General features: G+C 44.4%; 1 protein-coding gene and 1 long non-coding RNA gene across 3 annotated transcripts in view; one reads left to right on the top strand and one right to left on the bottom strand.

Moving 5' to 3' along the window:
* The first annotated feature begins 20 nt into the window (after nt 1–20).
* Nucleotides 21–5,639, top strand: LOC146362342 (uncharacterized). The gene is made up of 3 exons (XR_014799152.1): nt 21–327; nt 485–4,476; nt 4,594–5,639. It is a non-coding gene; the product is annotated as an uncharacterized LOC146362342 (long non-coding RNA).
* Nucleotides 5,640–5,805: 166 nt separating this feature from the next.
* sacm1la (SAC1 like phosphatidylinositide phosphatase a) overlaps nt 5,806–19,736 on the bottom strand; it is a 16,100-nt gene continuing 2,169 nt past the window's right edge. For both annotated transcript variants that reach the window (XM_084918581.1, XM_084918582.1), the window contains exons 2-20: nt 19,576–19,673; nt 15,991–16,065; nt 15,784–15,911; nt 14,980–15,129; nt 14,139–14,198; nt 14,025–14,058; nt 13,840–13,941; nt 13,258–13,343; nt 12,964–13,050; nt 12,808–12,876; nt 12,636–12,715; nt 12,213–12,311; nt 12,002–12,140; nt 11,716–11,785; nt 11,552–11,624; nt 11,367–11,460; nt 9,297–9,389; nt 9,162–9,219; nt 5,806–7,792 (exon numbers count right to left, since the gene is read on the bottom strand). In XM_084918581.1, coding sequence (XP_084774707.1) covers nt 7,656–7,792; nt 9,162–9,219; nt 9,297–9,389; nt 11,367–11,460; nt 11,552–11,624; nt 11,716–11,785; nt 12,002–12,140; nt 12,213–12,311; nt 12,636–12,715; nt 12,808–12,876; nt 12,964–13,050; nt 13,258–13,343; nt 13,840–13,941; nt 14,025–14,058; nt 14,139–14,198; nt 14,980–15,129; nt 15,784–15,911; nt 15,991–16,065; nt 19,576–19,673 — 1,732 coding nt within the window. In that variant the 3' untranslated portion in view covers nt 5,806–7,655. The remainder of the gene's footprint in view (nt 7,793–9,161; nt 9,220–9,296; nt 9,390–11,366; nt 11,461–11,551; nt 11,625–11,715; nt 11,786–12,001; nt 12,141–12,212; nt 12,312–12,635; nt 12,716–12,807; nt 12,877–12,963; nt 13,051–13,257; nt 13,344–13,839; nt 13,942–14,024; nt 14,059–14,138; nt 14,199–14,979; nt 15,130–15,783; nt 15,912–15,990; nt 16,066–19,575; nt 19,674–19,736) is intronic.

Genomic DNA, 19,736 nt, shown 5'->3' with positions numbered 1-19,736 from the left:
GAGCGTGATGTCACGGGAGGGGGCGTGGCCGCCGAGGCGCCATTTTAGCAGGCCAAACAAAGGAGCGAAAGCACACGGATGGCGTCAGCAATGGTTCGCACTTGCTGTGTTGTCGGTTGTAATGTTAGATCGCACGATCGTGAAGGGAATAAGCTGGAAAATGGGCTCTGTTTTCATTCTTTCCCCACCTGGAAGCATCATGAGGCAGCTCGTGTATCGATGTTACCAAAAGAAGCGTCTAGCCTGGATAGCAGCTGTGAGACGAGCTGATATCCAGCTCTCTACCAGCCACAGATATCTGTTGGTGCTCCAGACATTTTCATTAAGGTAAGATCTAAATAAGTTCATATCACTCTTTATAGCCTATTAGTGTTATTTTCAATGCGCTCTGAGGTCGTAGCAAATTAGAACAAACATCCTAATGAGTGATTTTGTAGATTTATGTTCTGTTTATAGAGTTGCTAATTGGTTTTCATTATTGCAGCAAAGCAGCCAATGAAATGGATGAAACACATCCTGACTGGGTTCCAGCGCTACACAAGGGCCACTCCGAAATCCCTGCTTCAAACCACATGCTACAAACCACCAGGCCAATCAGATTACTTCTTCCATGTGAGGCTGAAGAGGTGACCCTCCTGGATAAGATGGTGAAGGTTTGCTGCGTTTGGTGAACATGTGCCCCAGTGTGGCAGTAAAACCAGGGGAAATGCTCTTGTTAAATACTCTTAAAAGTCTTGTGCTGTATATGTAGTGACAGTAAATTACAGAATGCTATAGTGGGCGATATTATTTAAATGCTGTCATGATGTTATGTGAACATTTTGTCATTTGTAAACTATACATGACATGGATTCTACATTGTTACTGATGTGATGTTCAACAAAGTGGTTTTAATTTGTTTTAAAAGGCAAACATTTATTTCTTTATTCAACTTTTGAACTGTTACTTAGTAAGTACACATTCAGCAAATCCAAATTACTTACATGGCAGTGCACTTCAGGCACAAATGTAGACCCCTAAATAAAACATTATGGGTTAGTCAGAACAGAACTATGCTTGGAGAAATATTTTCCCATCAGTTGATCCAACTCCTCCACAGTAGCAGGTGGGATTTTTCTTTTTTGAGGACGGCTTCTTTTACCTTTCAATATGGATGGTCTGTTCATGTTTTGATCAAGAACCTTTTTTTTGGGCAGCTGAAGAGGAGAAGTCCATTTTATGGCCAACCTCTGGCTGTATCTTGGTCATATTACCCAGCAAAACCCAGTATGCAGGTTCATCTGTAACAGTCTTGTGCCACAGATCAACACTGTTGCTTCTACTTTAAACAGAAGAGCAGTGACGTGGGTGCAGGTCTCCGCGACTCCGGCCTTACAGCTGCAGTGGGCGGCTTCAACCTTCCCTGTGATGCTCACAGTGACCCATGGCTGCAATGCTGGTTCATTCAGTCTTTGAGAGTGCAGGACCTGAAACACACACAAAGTTCATTTAAAGACAAGAACTTTAATGAGCCAAGGCCGACACAAATGTGTTTTATCTACTTTCAAATCCATTTATCACAAATGTAACAAAGTGTTTAGAAAGTTAGCACATACATGTAATTTTTCATTTCTTTATGTATCCATCTATAGAACGCTGCAGGTTATAGTGTAAACCTGCCTGCAGAAAATGAACCTAAAGTATGTAATGCAAGGATGTCATCACTTTAGAGATGGAGAAAGCATAAAGTGACAATTATGAATCACCTAATATGATAAGGAGATTCTGCAGGTCATTAATCAATGTATAAAACCACAATGAAATGTATTTTTAGTGACACAGGATACAAACACAGAAGCAAAGTGTATAATTAGGATTATTTATAATAAACATTAATAAATTATTGCAGTTTCTTTAACCATAAAGAATAACTAAATCCTTTAGGACAATGTCACATCAATGCACTGAACTCACTATGTTATCCCTCTAACAGCCTCCACATGTTCTCACTGTAGTTTCCCCTCATGAATGAAGTTATGCTGCACTAACCTGAATGTTCGGAGGGAAATCAAACGCATTTTACTCGCAGTACTCGAGCTGACTTACCCTTGTTAGAATGACGGCGTACTCACGACGTGGAGGCTTAAAAATAGCCAAATCTTGTACCCAGTCCTTGGTGAATTGGATGTGCGCCTCCAGAGATTTATAATTGCGAAATTGGTTCGCCGTGTATGCGCTGACTCCACAGGTACGAGAATAGATCAGGCTACGTCAACGGCGGTTGGTCTTCAGGGTTTCTACTCCACTGCTGTTATTTCATACGGGTCCACATTTTCAATGCACGCTATTTTTTTGCAAGTACCGTCTCTTTGCATCCGGTCGCAATCTGTCTCTATAACGTCCTTTTTTTTTTTTTGAGCTGCTTTTAAGTGTGGTTCGTAGCACTCTTCCTTCCAACACAGTGGCTGTGTCCCTGTCACCTGGACTCCTGTAATATTTATTTGACACTTGATTGAATTTTATTTTTCTGTAACTCAGATTGGAGTATTGACCACATTCTAGTGTTTCACACTTCCCCGTCTCATGCTTATTCATCTTTTTTAGAGTGTTATTTAAACCTGTATGACCAAATCTTACTTTTGAGATTATATCGTCTTCTCTCTTACTGTTATGACTTCTTCTACAGTGTCCAGCTGCTCTCTGAATACCATAATAATATCTACCTTTTCCTTCTGTCCCATTGTGCCTGACACGCGTCCTTTAACCTAATTTTTACTATATTTTATATCCATATCTACGTGACTTCTTCTCGTTGCACCTTTTGCAAACTTGCCGGCCTCTTCCTTTCCATCTACACTGATATGTTCAGGAATCCATAAAAATGTATTTCTATTCCTCTGTGTTTGATTCTACAGATTAAACAAATTATATTAAAAAAACAATATCGTGTCTAGAATCCAAACACATATGACATATACTCAATAGTGCGCTACCAGAGTCCCAGCAAATCAAATACTTCCTACTGGTGCCTCCTCCACCCAGTTTGCAGTGATTAACACTGCTACAGTTCTCCAGTATAAACATCAGTAATTCTTTTATTCATCACAAAGCTTGTTTCTGGAATAACAAACACAACACCCACTTTATTATCTAACAATTATGCTGCATCAGTATACATGTTCTGTCCACATGTTCTGAATACTTTTCCCTTACATGATCATATGCCTGGCTCTTCCTTTGTGTAATGAATGAAAGCAGGGGTTGTCTGGTCATATATCCATGGCAGAAAATGGTTCTGCTGGACTAATATGTTCGTTACTAATTCCTGTCTCATTTATTTTTCCCCTATAATCCAACCAAAACTTCTTATTCATTCACTTTTTTACTTTTTCTTAAACAAGGTTTAATTATATTCTGAGCTTTATGATTTTCACTGTGTCCCTTTAACTTTGCCCAGTAAGTTAAAGCTATTTCATGTCTTCTGATTTCTAATGGTTGTTCACCCATTCCAACGTGCAGTGTGGACACTGGTGTAGTTTTAATGGCCCCACAACACAACCTCAGCGCTTGATACTGAATTTTATGCAAGTTATTTAACAATGTTTTAGCCGCTGAACCATAAAGCAGAACTGAGCTAATGAAATCTTTATATAAAGCTTTTGATGCTGTCCTATCTGCACCCCACTCGCTGCCTTTTAAACTTCTTAAAATATCCAAAACCTTTTTACATTTCTCAGTTATTTCCCCAATATGTGTTTTCCATGTAAGCCTTTTATCAAACCACATACCTAAATGTTTAAAGCAGTCAACCTGTTCCATTTCATTCCCATACAATTTGAGATTAAACAGCTAATCTACTCTCTGTAAAAATAATCCAAATGACTCCATCATCAGCAAATAATGATTGATCTATATTATTAAATACCTCATTAGGGTTCAGGGTTAGCTTAACCCCTGAGCAGGATTGCCCCCCCTGCTGAAGGACCCGTCCCATCCTGGCAACAATCTGTTCCAACTTCTGCAATCCGGCAGAAAGTTCTGCATCATCCGGGCAAGGACAGAGAGACTCAAGAGGAGCTTCTATCCCCGAGCCATCCGAGCCCTAAACCATAACATGAATACATGTGTGCATATATTCACTTAATGTATATAATGTTCTTCTCTCCCCCTTTGCACAGTCGAGGAGCGTGTCAGGATACATTTCACTGCGTGTTGTACTTGTAGAACTATGCATGTGACAAATAAAGAATCTTGAATCCTAACGCCTATTCCTGCTATTTCCAACTTTCCAGCCCCTGAATTTGGACACAGCCATGATAAAAATGCCTCCCCATCATTGACTGGTTCATCTAGAGGCCTTACATTGAGAAACATTCCTTAAACTGGTGTAAACAGATTCCTGGTCAGTGTCTTCAGAGGTTGAAAGAAGAAAGGGAACTGCACCCAGGAGCTTTAGCTCGCCGAGCCTCAGGTGATCTCAGGACGTCACGTGAGAGGGTGAGGCCTTGTCTCGCTGTGACTTCATCCCCTTTCCCCAGTGACATAATGACCCACGTCCTTTCTTTCTTCTTTTTTCCACACCATGGCTCATGTGATGACTCACATGATCAATAGTGTGTCAGTGATCCCTCAGAACCAAAGCCCCCCACTGGGAGTTAAATACTATTCCTCTCGGATGAGCGCTGAAACATCTTCACAGACTTAAAGAAGTCCAGCTCTACTTCTTTTCCAAGCTCTTAAGATGACCCTGACTGAGAACCCACAGACACTGGGCAGTGTGATCCAAGCAGACTCAAAAACGAGTTATTGGTTTTCACTGCCAGCAGAAACACAACAGGAATAACTCCAGCTTAATATTTGAGTCCTCTTCTGTATGATCCATAAATCTGTCATTTTAATGGCACAGCTAAACGACGCATTTATTTAAAGTGTATAAATGAGATAAAAACAGAAGCTAATGTTATTATTCATTGTTTCCCTGTCAGAGGGGATTTCTCCCATTACGTTCTGCTAAAATCAGTAAAATCAAAAATGCAGTTATATCAGAGAAATCATTGAAACCATCTGTTGGTCTACGTTTGATTGTCCATGATCCATAACTAATACTTTTCCATTAAAAAAATCATATCAGTGGAATAATTTAACGCAGTCAGCCATGACCTTATTCCTGTTTGTGTGAATAATAATGTTCTCATTTTGATCTTTGCTCCATAACAGAAATAAAAACAGCTGTGAGGACAAACATGGTGCACTTTATTCACCCTTTATTTTTAATATGTAAGTATTATAGAGATGACTTTCCTCCATCACTGACACATCTGTATTGTAACCTATTTTTTGACTTTTATTTTTATCAGATTGTGTGAAAATGGCCTGATTTTGTTTATAAAGAGATCCAAGAAAACTCACAGTACCTCCACACTACATGTAATTCTGCTCAAACACAGCGTTCCCACAGAGGCATCGGCCTTCAAGCCCCATGAACTACATTTCTGTTGCTGCTGCTTACAAACGTAGAACCTTTTTACAGGCTGCTGATTTCATCTTCAGTCATTTGTGTGCTCCATTTTTAAACGATGGAAGCCCCAACAAACGTAAACGGAGCCTGTAAATGAACCATAAAGGTTGTTTTTTTTAAACAGACACTGAGTGAGTCTGTTCCTAAAACCCTTAGTAAGAAGTACTTTCACCTGATCTGATGTTAATGTGGAAAAGAGCAGGACACCAGCTCAGCTCCCGTACAAAGCGTCCCATGTGTCCGTCCCTGCTTTCCTTTCTATTTCACAAAGAAAAGAAACGATAAATGAAACTCCAGAAGCACAAAGGTGCTGTAACATCTGCGTGTTCAGTTTATTAACAAAGATAAAGTCTGGTCCTGGAAGGAGAGTGCTGAAGAAGCACGAGATCATTTTCCACCACAAAACAGAGACAGGACGTGTTGTTTATAGTCGTACACTCCCAGTGTTCCTAATATGTGACGATTATCAGCAACAGTCAGACATAAACACCAAAGTCAGCTGTACTTCACAGAGATCATCGTCTGTGTGGAGAGACGATGTGCGTACTACTCAGAGAGCTTACAGAGTATTAAAGATCAGAAAAGAGAGAATCTTGTTATTATGTCCTAACATGACAAATGCTTCTGAAATGTGCATTTTTCTAAAACCACAACATGAAATAAAGAAAACGAGCGTGACTCGCTGCCGAGCCGTGAAAACACACGAACCACATATTGAGCCCCTGTCACTGACTCCACTGTTGGACAGAAGAAAGTACGGACCCTTCAGATCGCTGCAGGTGGTCAGAGGAAAGACAGAGCTGCAGCGTCCAGATCAAACCATCGCTCAGTCTATTGTAATACAAATGTCCTTTTCAAAATACACAAGGATGTGTTCAGAGTTCACAGCTGATTGCATACCGTATAAGCTGGTGAAGAAGTAGCTAGACCGAACATTTGAGCTCACTGGCAGCTCCACGGGAACGAGTGATCTCGGGTCGTGGACACATGATGAGGTGCGACCCTGTGCCTCATCTCGAACGAACGAGGACCATAACCAAGGTAACGACTGGTTTAAGATGGTGTCCTGGGTTAATGACCAAGAAAGCTGCACCTTAAGAATAAATCCACAGAATGTTTTAACAACTAAATTATTTGGTATTCTCAAACTACAGTAAGAACCTTACTCTGTCACACCTGACAGCATTTGGGAAAAGGTTGTCATTTTTCCGCTACATCCAGCACCAACTCTGAAAACCTGCAACAGCGATGCAGACATGCTGCTGCAGGTCAACCTGAAACCACTGCAGGTGAAGAGGACAACAGGACCGCCTGGTTACCGTCGAACTTTTGCCAGAAACTTTGGTTCCTGGCATTCAGTTAAGCTAGCGAAACATGCACGTTTGATCACCAAGGCAAGCCTCAGCCATGGAGGCCCAAACCCAATGATGATATCGTGCCATCACACATAAAGCAGTACGCTGTAGTGTGCTGTGGTCACCTGCAGGTGGCTCAGATGAGACCCTCATTCTTGACCCTGTACAATGCTGAAATGGAGCAAATCAAGCCTGTAACACTGAAGCCAAACGTTTACCACTGACGGCTCTGTTACAGGTGTGTGCGGCCACAGTTTGTGCTTCTACAAAGAACAAGGTCACCCACGCTTTTCTAAGGTCGCTTCATAGGAAGACAGATTGGCCACATAGTTATATAATTAATACACAAGTAAGGCTCATTACATTCAAAACTTCCAGAGTGCATACTTTTCATTGCAATACAACATAGGTTTTAATATCTGCATGTTTCATCGCCACGACTGCTGAAGCTAACGTACGGGGAAAGAAAGCACAAACAAGCCCAAACAAAGGGAAACACAGTGGTAGTGTAGTCATGGAAACAACCAACACCAACGAAACCAAGCTAGCTAAACCAACGGCAAACTAAAGCCTGGGGACCAAGGGAAACGAAATTAGATGAAATGCACGGTACGCAGTGTGTGCAGTACAACTGAAGGTGGTCAAATGTGCTGCAGACAGAAGACAGACACGGTTTTGTATGAGAAAGTCCAGAGGGCAACACGGAGGCGGCAGGTCAACCTGGACTCCAGACCAGAAGGTGAAGATGATGAGGTATACGAGCCCGCCGGACCCAGCTCATCCTCACATACACAAGCGCACACTTAGTCCATCTTCTCCTTGTGAACCAACTTGGGGGCGTCCACAAAGTCTTGGCCATTAAACAGGATGATAGTGGCTGTAATTGCACTTGCAGCACCCCAGAACATCACATAAGCCAGGGTCTCTGTCCATGTATCACCTGGAAGGCAGACAGCAGACATATCATCATCATCATCATCATCATCATCAGGAGCACTTTTAGGCTGTTACTCTGTAAACAAAGCAGCTTCTAACGAGCTGCTTTCACTACACAGCTTTGATCCCTTCGGCCAAGTGTGCGGTTGGATTCTCACCCTGAAATGTTTTGCAGAACAAATTCAAAGCAAAGAATAAAAGGATATTAATTATTAACCAATATCAGGAATATTCTTTAAGCTCTCCTTTAAAAGTATGATGCAATTAGTGCAATCTAGAAAAAGAAGACAAAAAAAAGGAGGCAGCGAGAGACTTTATCCAGACAGAAACGGAACCTGAAGCTGCAGAAGTCTGGTCCATATTTTACATGGAGGCTGTAATTGTTGCTTCAACGTGTAGTTTGGAGACTACTTTTACGAAACAACAGCAACACAAAGCTTGTGAAGCTGTTCTGGTTGAACTTAAAAAGATCTGAGATAAAGTTACCAAAATCCTGAAGATATTCATTTCACACCAGGCCTGTTTGATACTCATATTACACAGGGCAGGGCTGACAAACACTTTCCTAAACAAGCACGACGGCTGTCTCTGATGTATAAAACTATTTGATGAGAACTGGATGTTGCACCATCAACATGCATGTTTCAGTGCTGACTGGTTGTGCTTCTTTCAGTTGTATCGAGACACGTCGGTCCTTTAATACTGACCTGTTTAAGGTCAGTATCTCTGATAAATCCACAGGCAGTAAAAAAGATGGATGTAGCTAGTGTGACGTCACCGGAGTATCATTTTGATGGTGAGTGTTTACATTGTTGCAAGCAGCTGTGACTGATCCTGACACCAGGATGATGGTGTGCTTAGATCATTGGACTTTATCTGTTTACTTAGTCAGGGTGCTGTTTTCCAAAAGAAGTCTTTTTGCAACCACGGGCCAGCTGTGGCTCAGGATGTGGACGACCAATCAGAGCATGAGCAGCTCAATCTCCAGCAGCTTTTGCCTGCATGTCAAAGTGTCCTTGGGCATCCATGGGAGTGCCTCAGTGTCAGGTTAGAAGTGAAGGGCTTGTTGTTAAAGTGCTGCGAGTGCTTCAAAACGCCCATGCATTTACCAGAGCACACACATCACCCCTTGATAGCCATTAAAATGCAAGTTTGGGTCAAGCTGCATGATGATCTGAAAACTACGTCCATCATTTATAGCATCTATAGTTAAACCCTGGATTCATCTCTATAGCCTGGGAATTACACAAAGTTCTCAATGAGCTCAGTCACTCACTTCATTTCATACTGAATAAAACATAAATGCTTCAGGAACTGGACAGTGCTCGTCCACACCAAACTAAACAGGATTAAGGATCAGCAGTTGTACATACCAGCCATGAGAAGACAGACAATGCACATGGAAAATGCCACCAGCATAATGATGGGCAGCTGCAAAAATAAAAACACGAGTTAGTCACAACGTCCTGCTGCTGGTGACGACAGGACACGGTGCTGATAGTACTGACTGTGAGGAACTTCCAGTCCTTTTGCACACGAAGCGGAGTGGGTCCGTCCGACTCATCGACAGCAAAGTTACCCAGGAACAGGTCGATGGAGTCCTGAAACCAGCAACAACGCACATGCATAAATCTGAACGTGGCTGCATTACACCTCATTTCTGCAACAAATAAGCCAAAGCAGAGCCGGTGAATGTGGGCTTCATGTGGACCCAGTTGTATTTAAGAAGGCAAGTCTGTCGTTAACCAGTGCGACCCTCCATCCATCCAGGGTCACGGGGGGTGGATGGAGGGTCGATCTCAGCAGTCTCATGGGCGCCGTTACCAGTCTGTCGCAGGGCTAACAGATAACCAGTCACACCTATGGGCAACTTAGAGTTTCCAGTTAACCTGTCCCCACTAACTGCATGTCTGTGGACTGTGGGAGGAAGCTGGAGAGAACATGCAAACTCCACACAGAAAGACCTGCTGGAGGAACTGAACTCAGGACCATCCTGCTGTGAGGCAACAGTCATTTATGTGTTTCCATAGAGAACGTTCTGCTCGTCTCCTCTGAACTTCGGGTTCAGAGTAGAGATGGACCGATCCGATATTACCTATCGGTCCGATACTGACGTAAATTACTGGATCGGATATCAGAGAGAAATAAAAAATGTAATCCGATCCATTAAATATCAAAAAAGTACCTCACAAAACCTGCGACACGGCGTAACTCAGCTCATAACCGCAGCACGTCGCAGCAGTGTGGTCACGTGATAGAGCGGCTGTGTGTATTTGTAGCCTCGCTACCAAACCAGCATTTCATCTCTGAGGAAGTTACCCCAGAGAGAAGTAAAGCAAGTGTGTAAGTTCATCTCTGAATGTTTGTAAAGCATTCCAGCATTAAGCTTAACAGCCGATATATGGAGCGACTGCCTCTCCCCCTCCCTCTCCTGCTGCTACTTCAGTCATGAAACTGATCAATGATCAGCTGATCGGCTTTTCTCTCTTGTTTGTTTTTGGCCCACTTTGCACCAGAAAGAAGAAACCAGCGGCTGAACAACAGCAGCACGTTTAAGCTTAAACTGTTGTTAGAATTTATTTAATATTACTTTCTACACCAGGATCTTTTTCTACGCAGCTGACGGCTGGTAACTGTGCAGGGGCGGATCTAGCAAAGTGTAGCCAGGGGGGCCGATAGGGCATGAACAGGGAAAAGGGGCACAAAGACGTACTTTTCTTTCTTATTCTCATTTAAAATGTTGAGCTTTTAATAAATAATTATCTGAATCTTACACCCAAAGTTTTAATCTGATGTAAAATGTATAGAAGTCCATTACTGTATATAGTAACTGTTAAGTCTAATATACCCTAGTAAGCTATAGTACTTTTTCCTTTGGGAACCATCTGTGAATTCTGCAATTCTGTTGAAGAAAGATGTTGAATCTGTTTAATTATTGTGGAAAAATAATTTATTTCTGTGCTTTTTTTTTTTTTTTTTTTTTTTTTTTACATGTGCATTAAATTAAAGTTGATTAATCATCATGAGGTGGAGGGTGGGGGGTGGTTCCCTATTTATTTATTTGCTGGGAGTTTGCAACCCTATTAGTCAGGTTGTTTAAGATTTCTGCTAAGTACTCTTTAAAATACCAGAATAGGGAGGATGGAGCAGGTTTAAGTTTATTAGATTGATCAGTTTTGCTGAACTATGAAATATTTTGGGTGCAGTGTGTTTTTTTACATACAGGTATAACAGAATAGCTTTAGTGTTGTTGTTGTTTATTTAAACTCGAGTATGAACTTATACAAAATGCAGCAAGGTATTAAAAAAAAACAGTTTTATTGATTAAAAAACACTATATCGGATTCATATCGGTATCGGCCGATATCCAAATTTATGATATCGGTATCGGACATAAAAAAGTGGTATCGTGCCATCTCTAAGTTCAGAGTTAGCGATGTCTCAGATGATGCCTTAGACCTTAGACCGTTAATATTCTACACCGAGTCCAAACTTTTTCAGAATCAAGACTAAAATGGTCTGTTGTTCTGACACTAAACTTATTTCTTAAGTGACAAAGTGTGTAATAGCTTTCACACCTGTCTGAATCCATCAGAGAAGTTGTTTTTGTAATAACGGATCATCGAGTTCCAGCCGTCCATCAGCAGCCCCCACCTGGTCCGCTTCCCTGTCCTGAAAGAGATGAACTCTACTTAAACAGCAGTCATCAGAGCAGTAGAACCAAGGGCTGAGTACATGTCAGTCAGTGTGGATGCTACGGTACCTTGTGAAGTCTGTTTTTAAGGCTCCAGTTCCTGCGTACTGTACAGCGCATGCATTGGCATTGTCAGCCCATGCTGGTTAGAGAGCACACACACAAAAACAACATGAGGCTACAGTTTCTACCAATCACACTGCACATGCAGCTGTGCTAACAGAGTATCCTACCGTTCTTGTAGATCTTTTCAAACTCGGCCTGCTCTTCAATGCGCTGCCCCACATTCAGAACCCCCATCCTCTGTGGAGACACAGCAACAACACCTGTGCGACTCTTCTAACACTGCACCTTCCCAAACTGGCCAAGTCCACCAGCTTATTTCATGTACATGTACATACAGTCTGCTCTCTACGCTAAAACCATTACAAACCAACGGGGCAGACGTGCGAGCGTAGCACCGTCCTGCACTGCGGCATTACACCACACAGTACGACTGGCAGCTGTGACCTTAAATACCTGGAGCTGAGACTGCAGCGAGCGTCGAGCCAGCAGGCTCTGGATGACGTTGGTCCTGTCCAGGCAGTCCATGCAGTTACTGCGGAATACGCCTTTCTGCTGGGCCACCGTCTTTCCCTCCGAGTTCACCATGAAGTACCTACACACGCACACGCACGTCATCACAGCGAACTGCTCGACATTAGCAAAGAGCAGCTGCTCATTTTGTTACCCGTATTCCTCTTGTTTGTCAGCAACAGCATCCACTAGGATCTGGAGACGGTCCCACCTCATGTGGCTGCACTCTTTGTGGAAGTCGAAGGCGATGTATCTGTGGACAGAGGAGTGGGTCACACGGTAGATTACAAAGGAGACAACTGGAGGGCAGACTGCTTTAAAAAACAAAACGAAGACTAGATCTTTGAAAGCTTGTCACGGCACACTGACTGAAAAGGTTTGTCGAACAACTAAAACTGATGTAGCACCAGTGTCGTTCTTGTCTCTGTAAATAAAAAGGTTAATCAATAAAACAATAGTTTATATAAGGCAGCCTCTTCTTATCAAGCACTTTTGATGAGGAAGGTCAAACTGCTGAAGCTGGTTGACTAAGGTAACGGCGACTCAGTGACCAGTAAAAACACAGGGTGACACTTACTTGAGCATATCATTATTCATGCCAGACACCATCCTATCAAAGGCCTGCTCCAGTGGCTTCTCTGAGCCCTTCTGATTCACCTGAGCAGGAAGAAGACAAACAGACTGGTCAGACTGGTCTCCTGAGTGCTTCCATTTACCAGTAAGTGACTAAGGAAAGGAGGACGGCTCACCAGGTTCAGAATCGTTTGCTTCCCATAGATGAGGAGCTGAGAGTCGAAATGCCTCTGGAAGCCGTCCATCTGTACAACATTTCCATTACGTTAGCATAAGATTTCCATTTCACGTGATTGAAACGAACATGCGGATGTGCAGAAAGATCAGCTTACATGATTTGTGGTTTTGCTGATTATAGGTTTGGGTTTGTATCTGAGGTTGGGTCTCTGACTCCAATAAAAGGGCATCGAGCCTCGTGTCTGGTTGTTTCAAAGAAAAAAGAAAAAACGCTGTGAAATACCATCCGTTCTCATCAGCTGGTCCTCAGCAGGGTCGCAGGGGGCGGGACTCTGCCCCAGCCGCCATAGGAGGCAGCACAGAGTGTGACGCAGGGCTAACACATCTAATAAATGATCCTCGATGCAAACAGTAAAAACATCGATGATATGATGAACCCTTAAACTTACCTGCACAAATGAAGCCTTTGCTCCCTCATACAAAACGATCTGCTCACTCTCCACAAAGTTGGCAGCATGGCCTTCAGAGTCGATGCCTGTGGACAGACACCATCAGTCAGCAGCCACACTCAGGAGCACCGTCTGCTACTGCACAGTGCAGCATGGTGATACTGCCACACAGCAGGGACACAGGGTGCCCTTCATTACTGTCCGCCACTCAGTGCAGACTGTTACACTGGTCACATTAGTTTGAAACAATGAGGTCAGGAGGTATGTGCAAGTAATCCCTATGAGCTGCAAGCCCAGGGTTTAGGCTGGACAAAGGTTTCATTCTTCGTACTGACAGTTTATAAGGAACAGCCAAGCAGCTAACATTAGACAGAGGATGATGCGCCAGTGCTCAGTATGTGACAAAGAAGGATTAGTTTGAACTGGTTATGCAAAGCCCCTCTAGGTCACCCAGCGAATAAAATGATGGGTGTGAAAATTAGCAGAACAGGTGCTCTTTAAGAAAAGTCTCGGCTGTCAGCCAAAAAGTAACAGCACACTGCACTGAGACGACGCTTCAGCGCCACGCTCCGAGGCTTTTACCTCTCACGTAGTATCTGACGCCAGCCCGGAAGCAGCTTCTCCTCGATATGAGGATCCACTCAAAGATCTTCCCATTTATACGGCACGGTTTCATGACGATGACTGAACCGGGTCGGTCAAAGAAAAAAGGCTTCGCTTACGATTTTATGAAGAAAAAAAACTTTCACATTCAGTGCAAAGGATACATCCATGGATGACGGGAAGGGCAAACTTGTGAAGCTATGGAGAGACAGTGAAGGTCAGTAATTAAGCACAACAAGTACAAACACACGCATCAGTGTAAGTGAGGCTCAGGTCACCTCGGGCTGCCCAGCCAGCTCCCTCAGCAGGTTCCCGTTCCACACAAACCTCTGATCAGCCTGAAAATAACCACAAGCATCAACACATGACCACTGAGAAAGACTTTACACTAATGTTGCATTTAAGTTGGACACAAATGTCAAATTAAGGATGTGCGATTTAAAAATAACTAAAATACTACTGTGAATACTTTACCGATAAATAAAAACCTCGAGCAATAAATACAGCAAAAAACACAAAAGATTTTATTTTGAGAAATCTTCTTTCAGCTGCTCCCTTTAGGGGTCTCCACGTCTGCCTCCATCTCCTCCCATCCCAGCACGCTCCCGTCACTCCACCCTTCACTGCATCCACGAACCTCCTCTGAGGTCTTCCTCTGTTCCTCCTGCCTGGCAGCTGCATCTTCATCCTCCTTCGTCCGATACATCCGCCATCACAGCAGGTTGTAAACCTTCCCTGTCACAAACCACCCCGACACTAGACTTCAGCCGCTCCACCCTGCCTGCACTCTGTTCTTCACCTCTCTTGTGCACCACCTGTTGCAGTGGATAGTGTCACAGGTATTTAAACTCGCCTGCCTTCACTGCCACTGCTCCTTGCATGTTCACTCACACACTCTGTCACGCTCATTTTATCTCCACCTCACCTGCTCCCTCAGAGCAAACGTCACATCTGCAGAGCTGTGTCTCAGCTTGAAGCTGCACTGCTGTCGCTGTTCGTTACCTCTCTTATTAACCATAACAGAGCCTTCATATTGTCCACTAGACCAGTTCAAAGTCACCTGTCTGTGTTACACTGAGTGCATCGGCTGCTAACGGCTATTAAGACGACATGTTTCACCCTCTCAAGCAGACTCATCTCCTGGAAGTCAGGGCTGGTGTTGGCGAGCCGCTGCAGCGTGTGCGTCAGGTCGAAGTCGGTGCAGAAGTAGAAGCCGTCCGTGGTCAGCACATTGTTCAGCATAGAGAGGAAGGTCTTATTCTCCTGAGACTAGACAAGGAAAGACACGTTTAGATGGCAGGAAAACTCATGACAGGTCACTTTGCCGCAGGTCACAAATTCTAGATTGTTAGGCGATTCACCAGCCAAACGCGACAGTCTGTCAGGTACGGACATTTCAGCTCTGTTTTAAAAACAGCATGCATATCTGTCTCTCTTACAGGTCAGGTCATCGAATCAGGCCAGATTAGGCTCTGCTTTAGCCTGACGGCGTTCGGGGCGCCTCCAGTTTAGTTTTTCTGAATCGCTGCATCACAGCTGGGCTGATGTCAGAGCAAAGCTACTTACGGAAACAAAGAGTGTTACTGGCTTACCACCGTCTGTCCCTGTTGCTATTTCTACACTGACTAACAAAGTTTATTGGTGTTGTTTCAAAACAAGGCGTCCTATTAAAATGAGCAGACTACGGCGACAGCAGCACGGGCTGCGTTACCAGCCGTGTGTGTGGATTAATCTCACTCAGAGCGAGTGAGCACGCACAGAAGAAAAACAAAAGAAACACAGAACATGCTAAATGTTTGCTGCACACGAGCGTACGACGTATGCTTTTTAATGAGCTTTTCTCTTTTTCCATAAATGTTTTCTTGCCACAGCACGTTTGAATTTTTGGATTTCCTTCGGGGTCAGTGATCCATTCTTACTGACCTGTATCTCAGACAGATGCAGCACTGTCTTCTTATAAGAGATCACGTCAAAGTCCGCAGCCTTCCACACAGCGTGGCCCAGAAGGCTGCCGACATTTCTCTTCCTGGTGATGACAACGAGGTACATCCCTGCGGTGGAAGCAGAAGCGTTTTACTGCACAGGTTCAAAGAGCAGCTCGGACAGCAGTGATGTGCGTGTGCTACATACCTGCTACCAGGCGGATAGTTCCCATGATGCCACAGATAGGCCTGGTAACTGCAGAGGGAGGAACGTCCTTTTTACCTGTGACAGGAACAAAAGTTTCATTTTATTCCTCTGAATTCTCCGTCTCAGTGGCTGACATGGGCCTGCACACACAAGGCTTCAGCTTCACTGCAACATGTTGTTCGTATTTGTGGACGAGTACACAGAAGGGCCAGCTGCTTTTGTCTGAAGAGAAAACCTCTTCATCACAAAGAAGTGACGGCCATTCGTGAAGCATCAGAGGCCTTTAAATTCAAACAAAGTACACCTGACCTGGATGCTGTACTCGAGTCACCACAACATACAAGACCAGAGGGGTGTTCTACAAAGTTGACCTCAACCTTTAGAAGCAGTGTGTGTGTGTGTGTGTGTGTGTGTGTGTGCGTGCAAGTGTGCGTGAGTGTGTGTGTCTGGAGTTTGAGCCCTGACTTAATCAGAGAATTGGCAAAGCAAAAGTGAAGCATTCAAAAAACTCCTGTGAAAGTACGAAGACACTTCAAAGGAAACCATTTCAAAGCAGGTCTACAGTATCACTGAAAGCAAACAGTAATGTCGTCTGCTGTGCCGCTCCCACACGTGGTATCACCCTCACGCTCCAGTGTCGCCTCATTCTCGACGTATCACATGGATAAACTTGCGTGTCCAACAGCACTCAGTCAGTAACGTACAGCTCAGGGGCAAAAAGGAAAGCACGGAGCTCAAGACAAGAAGTGACCAACCCGACAACGTCACGTAATATTCATTTGAAGTATTTTCCTGCTTTCACTAATCGTTCACTTTGATTTGTGTTTGTGCTCAAATAACAAAACTAATTTACCTTTAAACTGTCCTGGAGAAACATTAAAACAACTGGAAAGAAGAACGAGTGCCATTTCTCATAGGGAGTGGACAGGTGAGGGGACGGGGACAGGTGAGGGGACAGTGAGGGGACAGGGACAGGTGAGGGGACAGTGAGGGGACAGTGAGGGGACAGGGACAGTGAGGGGACAGGGACAGGTGAGGGGACAGTGAGGGGACAGGGACAGGTGAGGGGACAGGTGAGGGGACAGTGAGGGGACAGGGACAGGTGAGGGGACAGGGACAGGTGAGGGGACAGTGAGGGGACAGGGACAGGTGAGGGGAGACAGGGACAGGTGAGGGGACAGGGACAGTGAGGGGACAGGGACAGGTGAGGGGACAGGGACAGGTGAGGGGACAGGGACAGGGAGGGGACAGGGACAGGTGAGGGGACAGGGACAGGTGAGGGGACAGTGAGGGGACAGGGACAGGTGAGGGGAGACAGGGACAGTGAGGGGACAGGGACAGGGAGGGGACAGGGACAGGTGAGGGGACAGGGACAGGTGAGGGGACAGTGAGGGGACAGGGACAGGTGAGGGGAGACAGGGACAGTGAGCGGACAGGGACAGTGAGCGGACAGGGACAGTGAGCGGACAGGGACACGCTTGGACCCGGATGATTAAACAACCACCTGGAGAGCCAAGACGGCAAAAACCTCCAGTGCTCATTTGTGTTAGAGTCAAATTGTTAAATGTTGCCATTATTGTACTTAAATGTGTAAGTCTTAGTTCAAACTGTAGGATCAAAGACATTCCTGTGTTTCTGACCCCCTCCCCAGCCGGTTGAATGGTGGGGGAGGCTGTAGTGTTTTATTATAGGCACGTCCTATGTGAGGCTTCTGTTTTCTTGTTTAGTAAACTTCCTGCCTTTATGACCCTTTTGGTGAGCAGGAGGGGACACACACACACACACACACACACACACACACACACACACACACACACACCAACACACACACACACACCACACACACACACACACACACACACACACACACACACACACACAGCCTGACACCATGGGGAGGGGTTACAATGGGTTAAAGTGTGTGTCACAGAAATAAAAGGCTGCAGGGGAAGCTGGTTCTTCGAAGTGGTCTGGCACTGAGGGCAGGAGCGCTGCTCTGAGATGCTTCCCTTGCTAACATGTGAAAAACCGGTTGAGCTGTTCGTCTTGCTTCGTTAACGGGAATACGTTTCTAAACCAGCGGGGCCTGTGGAAGCGCAGACCCAACAATTTGGTTCAGTGCTCGGTAATTTAGCACAAACTATCTTCAGCACTCTGATAATACAGAATATTTAATCGTCTCCACTCTGAAGTCTTATCTAGAAAAAGACGATTTGAGCTTGAACCAGATATTAGACGAGCCGGAGCAGAGTCAAGCATGTTTGTGGACAGCAGCGTGTTTGTAGTGTTCAGGAATTAACTCCAAGTTTGTCTGTGCATTTCCACTTTCACCTGCCGTCCTGCTTCAAACTGAGAGAACAGAGTCCTGGAAAATCCTGGAATCATTAGTTGAACTTTTCAACACAGTACACAGAGGGAGCGTGCACACTTTTGTGAAAATCCACGTTTACTATTCCTTCTGCACTGATACGATCCACGTCCAGGCCAACGGGCTCTGACCAGGTTTATCTTAAGTCCTCAGGTGTACCTGATTTAGCTCGAGGCTTCACTCACGAGAGGAGATACAGAACTCCAAACTAGGACAAACCTGAGATGACTTTGATCCATGACCGAGAAGGACAATTCAGTGAGGTCCCGGGTTAAAGTGCAGTTTAGACTGGAACGAATCCTGCACGGGAAACCAGGCCATGATGTTTAAATGGATCCAGTTTAAAGTTTCAGAGCAGAAATAAACAACGCACTCAGAGCTCAACTCAAGTGGTTATATAATTATATTCAATCCAAATGTTTACTTAACTGCTCTGTGTGCTAATCTCTGATGCTTTGTAACTTTGTTGCATTTTACTGTTAATTTACTGAAAACTGATAACGGTTTTTGTTGAGCCAGCTAAAGCAAAGAAAGCCCGGCTGTGTTGAACTTGCTTCATAGTATAAATGAATGCTAAATGCAAACAATTAAAAAGCATATCTAAACATCCATAATGAAAACATCAGACGAGAGTTTGGAACATTGGAAAGGCAAAAACATGAAAACCCCAAAAGCAGCTTATTTAACATAATCTGCAAAAATGTGCAGCACAGTCTTGTTTTCACGACATGTAATGCAGTTGGACCGGTCTTTACTAGTTTTAACGTCACCTCGTTTCCTTTATCTTCCCATATGGGGACGACTAAGAGGGACAGATCGCACAGAGCGCGTCAAAAGAGTTCATCTTATCCAGTAGACTGTCCACTTCCTCTGAGGACGGGCTCAGGAGTGTGACTGAGCTTAGCTTGGACAGCAGTCCTGATGTACACATGCACACACACAGGGCAGTAAGGCTCACAGTGGACCGTCTAAGCCTCTTATATCCCTGTAACAGTGACATGTAGTTACTGCATGCAGGCTAACACTCTTGAATTGTGTATTGTAAACATGTACATCATGTGTCAGGACACCTAGTTTGTTATTCTCAGCCAGCCTGAGAATGGCAGAAAGTTCTTTAGATGTGATTAGCTAACAAAGTCCAAACTGAGGCACGTCTCAACGACAGCGTCCGGTCTTTGGATCATAAGCGATGCTCAGCACTTTCGAACACAGCCTACCTGTGAGGGTCATCTCGTTCGAGACCCTGTCGATTGCCAGCACAGCATCGGCACCCTCATCGCAGGCCTCGATGAAGAACTTCTCAGGGGTCGTGTGCCTGGGAGAGGGAAACGGGAGGAAAGAGGAAATTTTCAGTCGCACATGAAAATATAGCCAGGAG

Source organism: Perissodus microlepis, chromosome 22 (assembly GCF_051167445.1).
Source record: "Perissodus microlepis isolate ML-2025 ecotype Zambia chromosome 22, ASM5116744v1, whole genome shotgun sequence".
Lineage (NCBI taxonomy): Eukaryota > Metazoa > Chordata > Actinopteri > Cichliformes > Cichlidae > Perissodus > Perissodus microlepis.
This window is presented reverse-complemented; position numbering and strand designations above follow the sequence as displayed.